The sequence below is a fragment of the Sinocyclocheilus rhinocerous genome, unplaced genomic scaffold (assembly GCF_001515625.1).
Source record: "Sinocyclocheilus rhinocerous isolate Xijiao unplaced genomic scaffold, SAMN03320098_v1.1 scaffold1682, whole genome shotgun sequence".
Classification (NCBI taxonomy): domain Eukaryota; kingdom Metazoa; phylum Chordata; class Actinopteri; order Cypriniformes; family Cyprinidae; genus Sinocyclocheilus; species Sinocyclocheilus rhinocerous.
In genome coordinates this window covers 411857-429907 of record NW_015654052.1, presented here as the reverse complement: position 1 = coordinate 429907, position 18051 = coordinate 411857, and the positions used below count along the sequence as shown (strand labels likewise).

Sequence of the window (18051 nt, the reverse complement as noted above, 5' to 3'; positions counted from 1 at the left end):
CTTCTGCAACTCTATGTAAAAATCTTGTAATTGTCAAATTATATTGTGAAGAAACTTTATTTTTCACAGGTTTGTGTATTTTTTATTTCTGGCAGTGATATAGGAACAATTTCACACATAAACGTGTTTTTACACACAAAATGAAAATTAGTATATATTCTACAGGTGCAGTAAAGGTGTTAAACTTTATTTATGGTTCTATGACTAAGAATCAACATTCATATGAAAACAAGCAGTTAAAAGGATGGAAAGATTTACTCAAAACACATTTTACCATAAGATTGTATACATTACCATTTCAACATTTTTAATATTAATTTGAAGCTATACATTAACTAGTTAATACTGTACATAATTAACAAAATATTTAACACTGAAATTAATAAACGCTGTAAAAAAAATCAATACGTGACGCATTAACTAATGTTAAAGCAGCACTATGTAACTTTTGGCGCTCTAACGGTTAATAAACAGGACTGCACACATCCCGCGGAAGAACATTCCAACCGGAGCTACTTCTCTTAAGTTTATGTCTATGGCGATTCACGCAGGTATGTGTTACTCCGCAGCGGTGACGACCCGACCAGACTACAATAGTCCAAATATAAGTACTTATTATAAGTGTACCGTAGTGATTCGGAATAAGACAAAAACGCGGTTTGGAAGATGAATTCATGATGTACTCGCTCATTATATACATTTAGCAAATTTTGAACACAGAAAAAGTTATATAGTGCTGCTTTAACATAGAGATCCTTATTGTAAAGTGTTACCAGTTTCTTTCACATTTTCAATCATTAATTTTATATATGCCACTGCTCACGATGGCAGTGTGGGAGACAAAACCCTTCCAGACAAAACTAGTTACTTGAAAAAAGTAATCTGATTACGTAACTCACGTTACTTGTAATGCGTTACCCCCAACACTGGTCATGACATCCCAATCATTTAATAAACAAATAAATATGTTACAGGTGACCCAAAACCTTGTGACAAAACCCAATGTAGTTCAAATGGAAAGATAATATCAGGTAGACAATTGGGAGCCATCTTAAACATTTTATTAGCAGCCAATAGTGCTTTAAAAGTCCTTAGCTCCTTTCTGAAACAATACGAACTGGTATCACATCTCTAAAAGCTGGCAAAAATATCACATTTCTGTTATCGGCTGCAGTCTCTGACAAAATCTGCTCAACGTTAGGTAGAGGTGTGCGCAACATCTTGATATCCAGTCCATTAGAATCCGTACTTGGCTTGTGTTTGTCGTCGAGTCAACTTGTTTTCGGCCCAGTTGTTCTTGAGTTCCAGCTCGCGTTCCTTGGCCTGATGAATCAGATATGTGATTTGGTGCTTGCGTCTCTGTTGTCCTGTTGGCTGATCTCCTTTTTTCTGAAAATGAGATGGAAAAGTCAAGACTTTTTCTTTCATTTATCTCCTTCAAACAAATAGCCATCAAAAAAATGGACACTTGAGGTGCTCACCTTGCTGAAGGACTTGCGGGGCTCTGCCTCTGCTGTCATGTTCTTTGTCAGCCATTGCTTATTGCCGCTCAGCTGATCGTCTCCTTTTATCTCCAGGAACTTGATTTCCTCTCTTCCACGATTCTGTTTGCCCTGTAGTCGCCGAAACTGGAAAAATACAAAAAAAATATCATTTTGAACTAAATCTTGATCAACCAGGACAAGTCATGCTAAAACTTGCTGTCATGATGCTGGGATGCACTAGATAGTTGTTAGAACATCCTTAACGGTTGCTAAGTCATGACTTACCGGCCCAAGTCAAAAGACCCCACCGCTATACAAAATTTTACACCTGTTTTGCATCCACCAGGCAAAATTATACATAAAATCTCAACAGTATGTATGAAATGAAGCATTGTTTCAAAGAAGTGAAATAAATACACACCTAAGAATGTGACTATACAATAATAATAATAATTATTATTATTATTAATTAAAATAATATTTTTATTATTTAAATTACAAGAATTAAATCAATAAAGAGATACTCTACTGCAAGATACAAAAATTAGAATTTAATAATAATCATAATATTTTATTACTTAAATTACAAAGAAATTAATTAATATTACTAAGAAATGTATAATATATACAAATAAATTACTATTGCAATAATACTATTATAATGTACAATAAAAAGCAAGAATTTAATAAATCATCATACTTTAATCTTTTAATTATTAAAATTACAAAAAAAAAACAAATTTAATATATTACAAAGAAATATATTACCACAGCAATAATACTATTATACTGTACAACAAAAATGAGAATTTAATAATAATACATATAAATGTTGGTATTGTTCTAAATAATACTTTTATTTTATCACTACAAAAAATATATTTCTTAAAGAAATTACTATTACTACTGTACAATAAAAAAATAATCTAATAATAATAATAATTAATATTATATTTTATTTCATTATTATTTAAATTACAATATATGTTACTATAACGTTAATACTATATATTTTTTTAAATATAATTTTTTTTTTTACAAAATACCAACAATAATGATCATTATTTTATTTTAAAGAATAATAATAAAATTACAATACTAATATGTAAGTCTATGAGTGGTACTTGGGTAGTTGACAAATATACCGTAAATGTGTCCTATAGTGTGACAGCAAAAATGTAGAAAAAAAAAAACTAACAATGAAGAAAAATCTCTCTTATGCTATTTGTATATTATTAACAATTATTTACAAGAAATTAATTATTAATAATGATTAATTATTATTTTCGAAATTTTGCTGTTACACCATCGGGCACATGTACGGTATATATGTCAACAACCCACTTATACTTGGAAAATATGGAAATCCATATAAATACAGAACAAACACATCCCTGAGTACCAGAGATGCTACAAACAACTCACTGCTTCATCATTGAACAATGAAGAGGACCCTGAAACTTCTTGCTCATCAGCGGCAGCGTTTGGGTCTTGGTAATATCCCTCGCCATAGTAATCCTGCCAAACATATGCATAAAACATCAGCTGCTGAAATGACAAGGAACACATGGTGTATGAAGCTTATCAATAATGACATGTTTTACCTGTGGAGAAGTCTCTGGCAGTGGATTTGCGGGATACTCCTGGTACTGTTGTTGATATTCTTCCGTCTGATAGTCTTGCATGGCTCCGACTGACCTACTGTAACTGTCTGCTTTAGAAACAAAGTCCAGCGGAGCGTCCTCCACACCGGGTGGAGGGTGTAGAGAGGGAACATACTGTTGAGAATGCAGGTTTTGAGACATCACAGGCTGTGCTGAGCTTTCCGGAAGGGAAAAGTAGTTCTCTGGAGTGAGTTCATCGTCACTTCCCTCTTCATCCGCGGCCATTTGTTTGGCTAGCTGCATCGCCGCTGACTTTGCAGCTGCTTTGATTGCGGACGGGGACGGGCTGGTTCCAGAAAGACCCTGGGACTTTGCCGGGGTTGCCTTTGGCTTATCCGATCCAGGGCGTTTGGTTAGAGTGTGCGGCAGCAGGGGCCGCTTGGTCTCCTTCACCACCAGATTCTTAGGTTGGGGCAGCAGAGAGGACAGACCACCACCTCCCTGGAAGAATATGGAGGAAAATATTTTTATTTACTATGATGGTAAATCCAGCCAGACCATTTATTCATTAAATTTTTTGAAAATTATAATGTAAAATGGGCCATCGAGAGAATGCTGTGGTAATGATGCCACAATCAACAGCTCATTAACATATGCCCGCCCACCTTAATCCTTATAGGTTGTTTGCGCATGACGTCACTGATGACGTGCGAAATGCAGCTGGAGGGCAGGAAGGTAAGTTACAGGGTATGTGGCTGTTGGTCCTGTTAGCAGCACGTAAAACAACTTTTATTTAAATTCTGAATCGATTATAGCCTGGAAAGCGAGCAAATAGCGCTTTCATATGACGTTAATGACTAAAAAGCTGTCACTCACTTCAATTTATCGCAATCTCACGATTCTGTGATATGAAGCTCTCAGAACTGCAAACAGTATCTTATTTGCATCGTGTCTATGTGTGGCGTTTAGCATTCAGTGAATTCTGACTGTGTCACCCTGTATCTATTTATATATTTCTTTATTAATATCTTAATATATTATTATATCTTATATTAATCATTTGCACACACGAGCATTATCCGGCTTCGCCCCTCCCGACGGCAGACGCAGGTTTACAAGCCACTTTTTCCTGCGTTTTTCAGTCAATTTCTTGACTTTTTCCCCCTTATGAACAACACATTTTCGTACACGATAAAAGCTCCTTGTGGTTTCTTGGTTTGGTCGATTTGAGCATCCATAAACAACGCAAAACACAAGCATTTTGAATTTTGTTAGTGATTTCTATGGAGAAAAATCACTTCCTGCCCTCCAGCTGCATTTCGCGCGTCATCAGAATCACGTGATTGCAAACAACCTATTCATGAGAGAAAGAACTACAATCCTATGAAGCATTGTGAATGGCATAATTAAAATAAAAATGATTCATATAAACTATTGATTTATTGATAAAACATTGATTATGTGTATAGAAACAATATATTTTATGTTTACTGCAAAATATGCAGAGTGGAAGTATTTGTTTGTTGTGATTCCCTGATTGGTGGAGATTTCTGCAGAATCATGGGTAATGTAGTTTTCAACTGCAATTCTGCTGTTGTACATGATTATTTAAAAAAAAAAATAATAATAATTACCAACACCGTAGCTCACAGTAGGTTTGTTTTTATTGGTTTATAAGTTAGTGTTAAAAATCAATTCCCCAATGAAAAAAATGAATGAGATTTTTACTTCCGAAACCTGACTGTTGTCCTCTATAAAGGAACAGTAGTAAAAATACTTAATAGATCATTATAAATAATTCATATCTAATTACAGATATTTAATAATAGTTAGTTTTAGATATTTAAATGTAAAATATCTTGTTTAAACCTAAGGATCAGATAGCTAATTATAAATAATTTATGTCTAATAAATATCTTTATATCTAATTATAGATATGTAATATTTAAGATATTTTTTTATACATTAGTTAAATATAAAAGTAGCTTGTTTAATTCTAAGGGTCAGAAGAGCGGGTAAAAAAAATTCACTTCTCCAATATTTTTTTATCCATACCTGAGGAGCTGATTTCTTTCGGACGGGCTCGTCCTCATCAGAGCCAGACTAGAACAGAAAAACACCATCAATCAGAAAGAGCTTCAGTAAAACGATTGGAAGCGTGTCTTCTGGTGATGTGTCTTTGGGTCCATCTGCAAGGTACATAAACACTCTCAGATTTCTGATAACTGAGCCATATTTAAAATATCTGAATGTCTAATACTCTAGGTAGAAATGCATTGTTTTAAAACTTTTGGAAACCCCACCTTTCCACTGCTGGGGAATGATGCCATCTCTTCTCTGATAGACTGGTTTGGGAATAATCCGTCCTGTCCTGACAGAAACACGTACGCGCTCGCCCTCTTCAGTGTATCTCCACTCGATATCTGTGGGCTTCCTAAGAAACATTAGACACAGATGCATACATTAAGAGCTGGGTACATTGCGTTCTATTTACTGACAAGATGCGTGTTAAATATCGCATGCGATTTATCATGCAGCCCTACTCTATTTCATGTTTGATGCTCACCTGTCAGTAGGGTCAATTAATGTAACATCCTTCAGCATCAGAGGAGCTTCACTGGCGATGTATGTACCCCGGTAATCTCCAGATCTGCCAATATACCTGTAATGCTGCAATTTGCAATGAAATTATAACTAAGAATCGTACTAGTTTTAGGTAAGTTTTACTCCTACCGTGTTGAGGCCCTGATTTACCGCTGATTACAGAATGGCTTTACTGACAAGATGCGTGTTAAATATCGCATGCGATTTATCATGCAGCCCTACTCTATTTCATGTTTGATGCTCACCTGTCAGTAGGGTCAATTAATGTAACATCCTTCAGCATCAGAGGAGCTTCACTGGCGATGTAAGTACCCCGGTAATCTCCAGATCTGCCAATATACCTGTAATGCTGGAAGAAAGTGTTTGAAACAATTAAAAGTGCTGTTTTGCAATGAAATTATAACTAAGAATCGTACTAGTTTTAGGTAAGTTTTACTCCTACCGTGTTGAGGCCCTCGAGTATGACCCAGGATCGCCGCCGAAACACCTGAGCAACTTTGCCCTGCTTTCCTTTGTCCTTTCCAGACAAAATCTCCACCTGGTTTGAATTATGGTGTTATATAGATATGCATTTTGAAAAATAAGCTTCACTGGCGATGTAAGTACCCCGGTAATCTCCAGATCTGCCAATATACCTGTAATGCTGGAAGAAAGTGTTTGAAACAATTAAAAGTGCTGTTTTGCAATGAAATTATAACTAAGAATCGTACTAGTTTTAGGTAAGTTTTACTCCTACCGTGTTGAGGCCCTCGAGTATGACCCAGGATCGCCGCCGAAACACCTGAGCAACTTTGCCCTGCTTTCCTTTGTCCTTTCCAGACAAAATCTCCACCTGGTTTGAATTATGGTATGTTATATAGATATGCATTGTGAAATAATACAAATATAAAAAAGACAAACATATATTTTTTCCTATTAAGGAAAGTTATAATGTGAAAAATGACTACTGAACTGTTAAATGTATTATTTATTTGCATTTTTTTACCCATTTTAATCAATTTTGTATGTATTTATTTCAAAAAGTTTTTATTTTCTTTAATCCCATCTTAATTATTTATTTTATACATTTTTTTCAACACTGATTCTCTGTAAACTTTTCCACGGTCCCATTAGCACTCCCTCACAACCACTTATGGGTCCCCGGACCCCAGATTGAAAACCCCTGGTTTAAACAATATCAGTACTATTTACATTTCAGTGGACTAAAAGGTGCGTCTGATCTGCAAGCAGTCAAGGGTGGGGGGGAAATACCTTCACTAAGCATTAAAAGCTTTCAAGATATAAAAGACAGAAAGGATCACTTACTGTGTCACCTCTCAGCACAGGCCAGTCCTCATTTGCAATAGGTTCAACAAACACCTTTCTTCTTTTCTTGCCGGGTGGATTGAGCCGCTGGGCTGCGATCGTCCACGGTCTGTTTGTCCCATAACGATAATCATGTGGAAATGCAGCTTTTGCTGCCATAGAAAGCAACGCTGTCAGTCTCATGCTGCTGTGGATGATCAAAACAAAGAACCAGTTAAAAAACGCAGACAATTCACAATTATGTCTGAAATCTACATTTGAATGACCTATATTTTGTGCATTTCTACGTAGAAAAAAATACAACATATTTTAGGTGGCATATTCTCCAATGACAGTTTGTAACGCTACAGCGGAATCTTCACTTACAGCAGTCACTTTCTTGTGCGTTGTGACCAGTGTTTCGGGATTATGTATAGGGTTTTTGTAGCGGTCCCACATAATACAGTGATAAACTACTTACCTGAATTATTGCTGCGGCTCTAAGATGCACATTTAATTAAAATAACCGAATTTATTTTGTGGTAATCATAAATTCTACATCCACAAGGGTCAAACTTGTGTAGAACATGCGCTACTTCCTTTTCCTTTAGAGCCAAGCGACGTAGATGTCAAAATAAAAGTCTCGATTGGCAGCGCACACGTTCTAAATAAATAACAAAGACAAAGAAAAGAAAATAATAAATTAAAATAAATGACAGTCAGGGTATGCTAGTAAATTGAATTTTTTTAATTGAATAGAGTTATTTTAATATGTTTTAGAAATTTATATTACGGATTTATAATAATTAAATAAGTCTTTCTGAAATACAGGCAATGGTAATGGTTATATTGGCACGTTTATAGATATAAAGGTTTTCCTATCCAGAAGTTATTAGGAGGGATATATGTTATTAAGGATTTTTAGAATTGCTTTTGGGGGAATATGAAAGCATAAATACATTGCTCTCAATTTCTCAGTGATATTTACCAATAAATATATGCCACCATATTACTGAAATGTATCATTTGTTTTGGTAAACGACAAACAATAATTGGAGTGAAATAAATCAAAGGAGTGTAAAAAGCTCTTTGAGTTGAGCTTGACATTAAAGTGTGGCCTGTATTAATGAATCACAGCTATGTTCATAAATTAGGTGTTCTTGCTAACTGTTTCAGTACATAAAAGTAAATGCCAGGTAAACACTTGGGCAATGAATATTAAATATTACTACAGTAGTATTTATTATTGCCAATTGATGAATTAATTCCACCATACAAAACCATAGTATGACATTTCTACATTTTAAGAAAATACTCATCATTGTTAGGCCAATAACAGTTGTTTATGCTTCATGAAAATGTACACAAAAATTATAGTTGCCTGACAGAATATTAAAATTATTCTCTTTTTTTACTTGCATAAAACCATTAACCAATCAAATCGTCTTTTCATTCTGTATCTAAGTAGGATGACTCAGACCAGCCAATTAGCGTCGAGCTTTGCTTTGTAGTCAGGCAGACATAACACAGTCGTCCAATCACAAAATAAGCCGAAAGGGGATTTTTGCTCTATATTTGTCTCAGGTAGTTTCTTTTTCGTTTATAAAATAAACGGTACCATTATTTTGTATTTGAATGAGATATTGCACTAGGTAAACTTTGTACAATTATAATAGATATATTTTATTAGAAAGGCCAGGTATTTTAACGTAATAATCGAAGGTTTTCGGAGCGTACAAGTGTGGCTAGCTAGTTCTATAGCAAGAGTCATTGGTGGTATGATATTAACGATAGCTAGCTTGTGCATACATATACTAAAACCCAAAGTTTTTTTAAACAAATAATATCATTAAATTATGAATTACTGTAAGGAAGTGATCATTTATGTCGGTTTCGTTTAGTCGACGTCTCTTCGGCCTGTTCGAACTCATGTTAGCCTATTAGCTGCTATGTCATGCTCATTTAAACCAGGCTGCTGTGAGGTTTATTTCTAGTGATCAGTAAGCATTTGCATTTGATAATATGGTTAACTTGCGCTAAAGTGAGCTTTTGGTCATAAATAACCAATGGCTTCGTCTAGTTGCTGGTTGGTTGGCCTTTCAATACGCCCACAAAGAGATACACATGTGTGTAATCAACCAAACCTGTGCATTTTTCAAATATGCTAGTCGTATATTAAATTAAATAATGCATTAAAGTGATTGGATTTGATACTGGTATCACGCATACACCGGCTGAAAGCATCAGTTTCTTATGTTGAGATCTTCATTGGGCGCGTGTGTGCTGAAAATGAGGAAATGTCTGGACTGGGGCAGGAAAAACAACCCTGCAGTATTTGGGCATGGTCGCTATCCGATTGACCTGACAACAGTTTCATGAGTGGCTGTATTTTCGAAATGGGGAAAATATCTTGAGCGTTTAGGCGTGGGAGAATTAGGCGCTTGCGTGGTTTCATTTCGTGTTTACAGTCTGTGGCTGTATGTGTAAACATGACCTAAATATGTCAGTTTGTCGTGAAACTGATGATCATTTGCAGACATGTGATGCATTGAATGTTTACCAGTAAGCAGTTTGTTCTAAGAACATTTTAATATATTGCCTGCAGACTTTAAGTTGTTGTGCATATTAGAGAAATACTATAAAACAATTGTGCATTTTAAACACTTGATACTACAAATATGGTCTAAAACTGCAACACCCTACAACTTTTACTATTGACGTTTAGTTGCATTGATCTAGTGTGTAAAGTTCTGGTTGCGTGCAGAATAATCTCTTGATCAACCTATAATTAATTTACTTTTTAAAACACACTGTTGCATATTAGACACTCAGAATTAAAAGTTGGCCAAAACCTTATGCAGACACATACTAACATCTACCTCATGTTCTAGAGCTTCAGGTCCAGGAGGGTTCTGAATGCAGTTTGTCGGTCCAGTGTGGTTGAGACATGGCAGAAGATCAGTTAAAGGCAGAAGCCTCGGCTGGGGAGGGGGAGACGGAGCCCAGTATGCTGCTGCAGAAGCTTAAAAGCAACATTTCGTAAGAGCTGTTCATTTTTACTCTTTCTTCATTGTGGTTCAGATAGAACCTTAAAGCTTTATTTCCTGAAGAAATGGTATATCATGGTTAAAATATTAAGCAGAACGTTTGTTTGTAGAGCTGTAGCATTAAGGGAATAGTTCACCCAAAAATGAAAGTTTGTGGAAAATTTACATCCCCTCAGACCATTCAAGATGTAGATGAGTTTGTTTCTTCATCAGAACAGATTTGGAGTAATTTAGCATTGCATCACTCTGCAGTGAATGGGTGCCGTCAGAATGAGAGTCCAAACAGCTGATAAAAACATCACAATAATCCACAAGTAATCCACACTGGACTCCAGTCCATCAATTACTGTCTTATGAAGCGAAAAGCTGCATGTTTGTTGTTTGTAAGAAACAAATCCATCATTAAGGCATTCACTGCAGAGGATCCATTGGTGAGCAAATGATGTAATGATACATTTCTTCAAATCTGTTTTGATGAAGAAACAGACACATCAACATCTTGGATGACCTGAGGGTTAGTTAATTATCAGCATGTTTTTTGGGTGAACTATTCTTTTAAGTTGAAGCCCGAACCCTTAATGTAATTTATGTATGCATCATACATGTGTGTATGCGAATGTATATGCAAATATATGCATTTTTTTCTATCTTTTCACAGTAAAAATGTGCAGGGCAAAGTGGACAGAATTTTGGTAAGTTTCTTAGTGGATAAAATAAAATGAAATTTGAGTCCTCTGAAATGTTGTAATTTATATCAAGTGTATTTTCAATCTTATTTGAAACAAGAATATAACAGGGTGACACTTTTTTTATTAGCTATAGCATGAACACAATAGTAAAAGTTTATATAATCTCATTTACATACGTTTGAACCCACAACTATTACATTAGCAGTTCAGTTCTATTATCACTATACAACCACTCATGTTTATATTGTGTTACAACTGTGTCCTGTTGTATTGTATAATATTTCACACTCATTCAGCTTATTTGTACATTTACAGTGTTTTTGAGCACATTGTCTTGCCCTTATTCTGTCTTTCTTCCTGTGACATGTCTCCTCTCAGGAAGATGTACAGCGTTTCTCTGACAACGACAAGCTCTACCTTTACCTACAGCTACCCTCAGGTCCAGGTGCAGGAGAGAAGAGGTACATAAAAGCACACAAATATACTTTAGTCAGCCTTGATCCATTTTTTAAAATCTGTATGTTTTTAATTGATCAATTCTGAATATTAAATTAAAATATTTGATGTCCCTTAAGCACCAAATACACAAAATAATGTTCTTTTTAGCAGCATCATATGACCCCTCTAAAATCCCAGCAATCAGGGTAGCTAAAAATAACACAGATGTGACAAGACATGTTATATGTGACACATGTTTGCAAACTGCTTCTCTGTGTGCACCAGTGGTGATTCAAACTCGGTTAACACGGCAGATCAGCTTCAAACCTGCAACTGGATCCGTAGCCACTTGGAAGAACATCCTGACACATGCCTGCCTAAACAAGATGTTTACGAGACATACCGGTAAGGACTGGAGAGCAGAATATGCACACAAGCCTCTTTGTCTGAGTTATATTTCAAAGTAAACACTTTCTGGCTGTTTCCCTAGACTTTTAAGGGTCCATTATCTGTTTTGTTCTGTCCATGTTTGCAGTTTGTCACAAAATACAGTGATTACTTACTGGTTTTTATATCTAAACAGGAAGCACTGTGACAACTTACAGCATCGACCTCTAAGTGCAGCAAATTTTGGCAAAATCATCCGAGACATCTTCCCAAACATTAAAGCACGAAGACTGGGTGGTAGAGGACAGTCCAAATATCCTTTTGTCCCTAATTTCATTTAATTTGTATAAAACGTAGACAAACATTTATGACTTCTAAAACCCTATCTGGAGCAGACACCATGACATCAGAGTGAATTTGGATTCACCATACTCATGAAAACACACACATTCAACTGTTGAAGATTTCTAAATGTTTGAGATATTTAGATGGCTTTCTGCACATCATCAACACCCTTGATACAGGTTTTATCTGTAATGGTTTGGTTTTTAAGATGTCTTTTGACAAATAAATGTTATCTCATGCTTTAAATTCATTCAAATTATTGAACTAAATTCAAACTAAAATTTGTCCCTTAACATAATTGCCAGCACATACTGCTATAGTGGGATTCGTCGAAAGACCGTGTTAAACATGCCATTACTCCCTAACCTGGACCTCAAAAATGACCCGGTATGATTGTCTTCTTACTAGGGCTGCCCTCGACTAAAGATTGGTCAACTAGTAGTCGTTCATTTTAAGCATTAGTCGACTAATCGCACGTTTATTATTAAACCATTTAAATCATGCTAATGAGCCTTTAATTGCCTACATAGCCTAATAAGCGCTCAAGCACACACATAAAGCTTGCCATAGCACACCAGCAGAAGTAATGATTATGAATGTGTCAGGGAAAAACAGTAAGATTAAACTGCATTAACATTTTAATAATCTATTGATAAACTAGTGTTTTCGGTTTAAGAGATGAATTCGGCTACACTGACTCGTCATCTCCACAGTAGTAGATGCACCTGCATGCAAGTTTCATACGGATTAAATAATCTGAGAATTTTTTTTTTTTTTTCAGATTTGAATTGTTTCATTTGAAAATAGACATTTCACTCAAAATAGATATATTTTTCATGTCTGTAAGGCAAGTATACACAGCACCGGCGCCTCCATCTGCCATGCTGTGAGCGCACTACTGTTCAGACACTTGAATAGCGCACATTTTTCTAGGTTAACATTAGATTGAGCGGCCATGTAAAGTTGCTACTACTTACATATTTCAGATGATAAGCCATATTTGAGGTCGAGAGTTTGGATGTACTGTATTAACACAAAATCCAGCTGTTAACGATCTGTCCGACACAGACTGCGTGACCTCACCACTTCCTGTAGATTTTTTTTTTCTGTGACTAAGCGACTAATAAAATTTTGGTCGACCAAGCCTCTTCTCGTCGACTAAAGGTTAGTCGACTATTAGGGGGCAGCCCTACTTACTACTGACTTTTCTCCTAATTTTGCTTTCACAGCACTAAAATCATGTGAGTGGTTGTTAACCCTTTTCCCCTGCTCCACACACACATTTTGCATGGTGGTCCAGCAACAGGGTTGAAAGCCACTGATATAGGTTGTCAGTTATATTTTGGCTAGAAGAAAAACATACGTTTATGCTTAAATGTTCTGTTAATGTACCTATGTGATGTGCCACTTCCAGTCTGAACTGACAGAACTGGTGCAAACCTACAAGCAAGAGGTCACCGAAGCAGCCTGTGAACTCATCTGTGACTGGGCCCAGAAGATCCTGAAGCGCTCTTTTGACACGGTGGTAGAAATCGCACGCTTCCTCGTACAGGAGCACATCGTTAACCCACGCTGCAGTCAAGCTGAGCTCGTCACTTCAGCTGCTCTGGCAGGTACGTGCAAGTAAATAGCAAGATGACATGTTAAGTTTTGCTCAGCATTATTGTGGTGTCATTGATGTACTATTATAGTTATTATTAATATTAGAATTGGATTATATTTTCTGTTTTCATTTTAATTTTAATTAAAGTTTCAGTAATTTTGTGTGTTTTTTAAATATTAGTCTATATAGTTTTTATTAAGTTTTAGTTTAATTTTAATAGAGGTTGACCGATTGATCGGTTTTTCTGATTAATCGGCACCGATAGTTGATTGCTGGAACTATCTGCAAAAATCCATGCCGATAGTTTTTCCGGGTTGTGTCCGCTGCTGGAGCGGCTGAGAAGGGTCCGCTGTCATTATACAGTACAAGAGTGGGAAATCACTGACACCACGTGCTGATTGTTTTGACACGTGAGGCTGCACAGAGCGAGACATTTCAGATGCGGATTTAAAACAGACAGCGAAACGGTGTGTATACAGTATACAATAGTGCATATTTTCATATCATTATAAAGTAAATAATTTGTTGTCTAAATGCTGCATTAGTTAGAAAGAATAGCAGTATTTTTGCTATCAAGGCTACGAGGACGCGAACATTAGTATTACCTTAAGCTGTTAAAACAATGTGACCAAAACACACGCAAGTCCGACCCAAATGTTTAATGTCACGGTTGTTACCATCTATTTGCATTAGTTTATATCCAGCTGGTCACTTTAATGCGTTTGTTAGCCAGAAAAGTTGCAGATTTAAAGCTAATGACATGAGAAAGCACAGTGATATGTTCATGCACCTGACAGAAATCCTGCTGTGCCACAGAGCACCATTCACACAGTTTTACATTAAATAAGATTAAATTTGTCCCAAATCGTTGTTAATGTACATAATGAATTCACTTCAGTGCTGCTCTTTTGCCTGGTGTGAGACTAACATATTTTATTATTTTGATTAGATAATCAAGTGTTCTAAAATATAAGCAAATAAAGTGAGAGAGTGTACATACAATATCCATATGTATGTAATTTCAATGCTATGGCCTTTGTGTAGATATTTAAAGATGGCCATCTTTAAGCATGACTGTTAAAATGAAATGGTGATGCTTTACAACAAGAGTTAATTTGTAACATTAAGATTAAAGGAAGCTGTAGAAGTAGCCTATTGTTCCTTGATAGAGTGTGTTAATTTCAACATTTACTAATTCATTTTTAAGTTGCTTCATTAGTTAATGAACTATGAACTAACTTTAATGATCAATATATAACTAATATTTATATTTTTATTTATTTACAAAGTATGGTTCAGTACTTTTTTTTTTTTTTAAATAGTAAAGCTTTCATTCAGTATCCATTTTAAAAATCAGGTGATTAATTGTATCGGCCAGTGTGGTCCAACCTAGCTATCGGTAAAATACACTCAAACCAGTCGACCTCTAAATTTTAATTAAAACACTCAGACTAAGGAAAATGAGAAATGTTGCCTTGGCAACTAGATGAATTAACACAGGTTTTTTTTTTTTTTTTTTACATTTTAATAGCTTTCATTCAGTATCCATTTTAAAAATCAGGTGATTAATTGTATCGGCCAGTGTGGTCCAACCTAGCTATCGGTAAAATACACTCAAACCAGTCGACCTCTAAATTTTAATTAAAACACTCAGACTAAGGAAAATGAGAAATTTTGCCTTGGCAACTAGATGAATTAACACAGGTTTTTTTTTTTTTTTTTTTACATTTTAATTAATGATTTTCTATGGTTTTATTTAACAATAATAATAACCCTGATTTTGCTACATTGCTTTAGGAGTGAAGCTACATTTATGATTTGTTTTTTGGTTTTCATAGGCGGACCTTCCAAACCTCATAAAGTAATCAAAAAGATTGCAGCAGCTTCCCGAGCAGGTGGAGCAGAAGAAGATAATGTCAGTGCAGAAAATAAGGTATTACTGGTCTGAAATTTGAACATTTCACATTTTATATCTGTTTCTTTCCCCAAATTTCTCCCCCAAATCATTTTGGATGCGTTCACACTTGTAGTTCGGTTCTCTTGGTTCGTTTGGTCCGGACCAAAAAAGAAAACAATACATTTGGTCCTGGTCCGCTGAGCGTTCACAAACAGGTTAAATAAAAATATGAATATGCAAAATAGCGCATATATTTTGCAAAATGCTCCTCTTTATAGTTATTTTTCTAGCTGACTAATGAGCTTATGGACGCAGAATGGTTATTCTGAGGTAAATGCATTGTTACACTCGCAAATTAATATTTTTGGTCACAAACGGACATTTTAAGTGCAGTTTGGAGCCCTGACTTTAATATTTCCCCTTGAAATCGATAAGTCAACGGTTATCTTTTACGCTGAAAGAGTGCGCAGACTCACTTTAGTCACAGATGCAGGCCACTAAAACTGGGGACATTCTCATAATTGCATTTCATAGCCATGCGGCAAAACCTGACGATTCCACCGCAGATCCTGGCAGGAAGATTTCTCTCTTATTTCTCCTTTAAGTCACTGGAAGCTCGCCCACAAAGATACAGGAAACATCTGGGAAAAATCAAGGCGAGGAAGGCAGAACCACGGGACACAAACAGTTCGTTCTTTGGAAATGCACTTCATTTTATCCCCAGGAAAGCAGTGAAGACTTGCGTCACTTCTCTTGTTGCCCTTTGACTGAAATTTACAACCAAAAGCCGCACACAATGTGGCATCGTATCAGTATTTTATTTTCCGAGTTGTGTATTCCAAGTGTATTCCATCGCGTTGCGGTAAAAATAGCAACAGGTAACACCAGTAGCTCACAGAGTGCAACCGTCATCGAAATAATGGCACCCCATAGTCCAAAATATGAATAAAACGATGTGAATTTTTTAAAATAACAAATCTTTCATGGGTTTTCTAATACCCAGGGTTCCCTTTAATAGCATGAGATGTTTAACTACTGTTACATTTACATTTCTTAATGAATTCATTAAATTCCCATTTGTAAATCTTAAATGTGGTTACTAAAGCAACTAAAACATTTTGGCACATTGATTGTTTTTGGCTCAGGTTTTAACACAAGCAGCCAAGAAAGGTAAATGGCAGTTTGAGAGTTTGGATCCATGCACACATTGTGTGTAATCACTTGAAAGCGTTTGGCTAATTTCAGACTTCACTGTTTTGACAAATTATAATCCAAACACAAACGAGCCAGTCATGTGCTTGTTTACATATAAAAGTTAGCAGAAAACCATTATTTCATAAACCCTAACCACGCTGGCACGGCCTTCTCATGACTCTCCTTTTGGCTGGCCATGGATGCATGAGAAAGACGGAGTCTCCGAGTTCCCAGCTGGAACACAGGCTGCCGTGGATTATTCCCTCTGAAATCAGATAGCTTTCCTTACTCATTTCTTACAGGAACACATTCATGAAACCCCTCGACATTAGGTGAAACTAGGGGTGCGTTCACACTTGTAGTTCGGTTCTCTTGTTCCGGACCAACAATACATTCAATACATTTGGTCCTGGTCCGCTGAGCGTTCACACTGGCATTTTTTACAGTGAACCTAAACCTAAAGGCCAAGCAAAAGGTGCGTTCGACTTAAAGCGGCGCTGCGCAGACCGATCGGTGTATGACATCAAAGTACCCATTCACCGATTGGTCTGCACAGCACCGCTTTAAGTCGAACACATCTAATGCCGTCTGCTGGACTAAGCGCGCTCATTGCTGCGTGTACTTATGATTTTATTTTCACCACCTGCGAACTCACGAAGAGCTCATAAAAGGCAGTTTACCTCCTCGTTGCTCCACGTTTACCCTCTGCTAATTTTGTTTTGGATACACCGCTCCTTCTGCGTCGTTAAATCATGTCGCATAGCGTTGCATCTTGTCATTACTTCCTGTTTTTGGTTAGTTTAGAAATGTTTGGTCCATGTTGCGTTCATATTTCATTCGAACCGCACCAGAGTTCATTTGGAAGCGGACCGAGACCCATCTTTTTAGCACTCTCGGTCCGCTTGTTTGGTGCGCACCAGGGTTCGGATGGCAGCATTCACACTTACTTAAAGGTGCAATAGGAGATCTTGGAAAATGCTAACTTTAGCCTGATAGCACTGAAAGCGAACGTCCCACCCTCCCTGCAATCGCCGTCCAAAGCCACGCCCCCTGAACGCATTTATGCTCACAGACCAGAGACAACATTACTACAATAGGCTACATCAGGTTCCCAATTCCAGCCCATGTTCCGAAGTGAAGTAAACTTCAACGGATTTCCCCCGCTCAGGGAGTAGGGAGCAATGAACACTGTGTAGGGATCATATCGATCGGAACACAGTTCATGCACGTAGCTCACATCTAACGAGCTGGCGCGAGGACTGGATTAACCGCTGGGCTACATAATGTGTCATTCACCCATGAGAAAACTTTAAAAGTACTACAATACCAGGAAGGAAAATCGGATTGTTGATGTTTGTCTGCCATTCTCGCTCTGTCTACACAGCGTGCGTGAACGCGCTGATGAGTATCCTGTCTGCGCAAACTGGGTGCGCAGAGGTATGCTAATACATACATTGACAGGCAGGTAGGAAAGC

The 18051-nt window shown here is 36.6% G+C and overlaps 2 protein-coding genes across 2 annotated transcripts in view; one reads left to right on the top strand and one right to left on the bottom strand.

Annotated features, from left to right (window-relative positions):
- Positions 1-970: 970 nt before the first annotated feature.
- On the bottom strand, positions 971-7599 carry LOC107716568 (proline-rich protein PRCC-like). Its single transcript, XM_016523049.1, has 11 exons — positions 7458-7599; positions 6998-7184; positions 6429-6524; positions 5938-6041; positions 5392-5522; positions 5237-5277; positions 5144-5191; positions 3089-3589; positions 2910-3002; positions 1482-1628; positions 971-1389 (listed from the first exon to the last, which is right to left on the bottom strand). Exons 2-11 carry the CDS (start codon positions 7178-7180, stop codon positions 1237-1239), a joined length of 1497 nt encoding a protein of 498 aa, XP_016378535.1. The 5' UTR covers positions 7181-7184; positions 7458-7599; the 3' UTR covers positions 971-1236.
- Positions 7600-9851: 2252 nt separating this feature from the next.
- Positions 9852-18051, top strand: part of LOC107716585 (DNA-binding protein RFX5-like) — an 11502-nt gene continuing 3302 nt past the window's right edge. The window contains exons 1-8 of the mRNA XM_016523074.1: positions 9852-10015; positions 10682-10715; positions 11091-11173; positions 11436-11555; positions 11734-11850; positions 12191-12269; positions 13297-13495; positions 15324-15418. Of these exons, the coding sequence (XP_016378560.1) occupies positions 9924-10015; positions 10682-10715; positions 11091-11173; positions 11436-11555; positions 11734-11850; positions 12191-12269; positions 13297-13495; positions 15324-15418 (819 nt within the window). The 5' untranslated portion in view covers positions 9852-9923. The remainder of the gene's footprint in view (positions 10016-10681; positions 10716-11090; positions 11174-11435; positions 11556-11733; positions 11851-12190; positions 12270-13296; positions 13496-15323; positions 15419-18051) is intronic.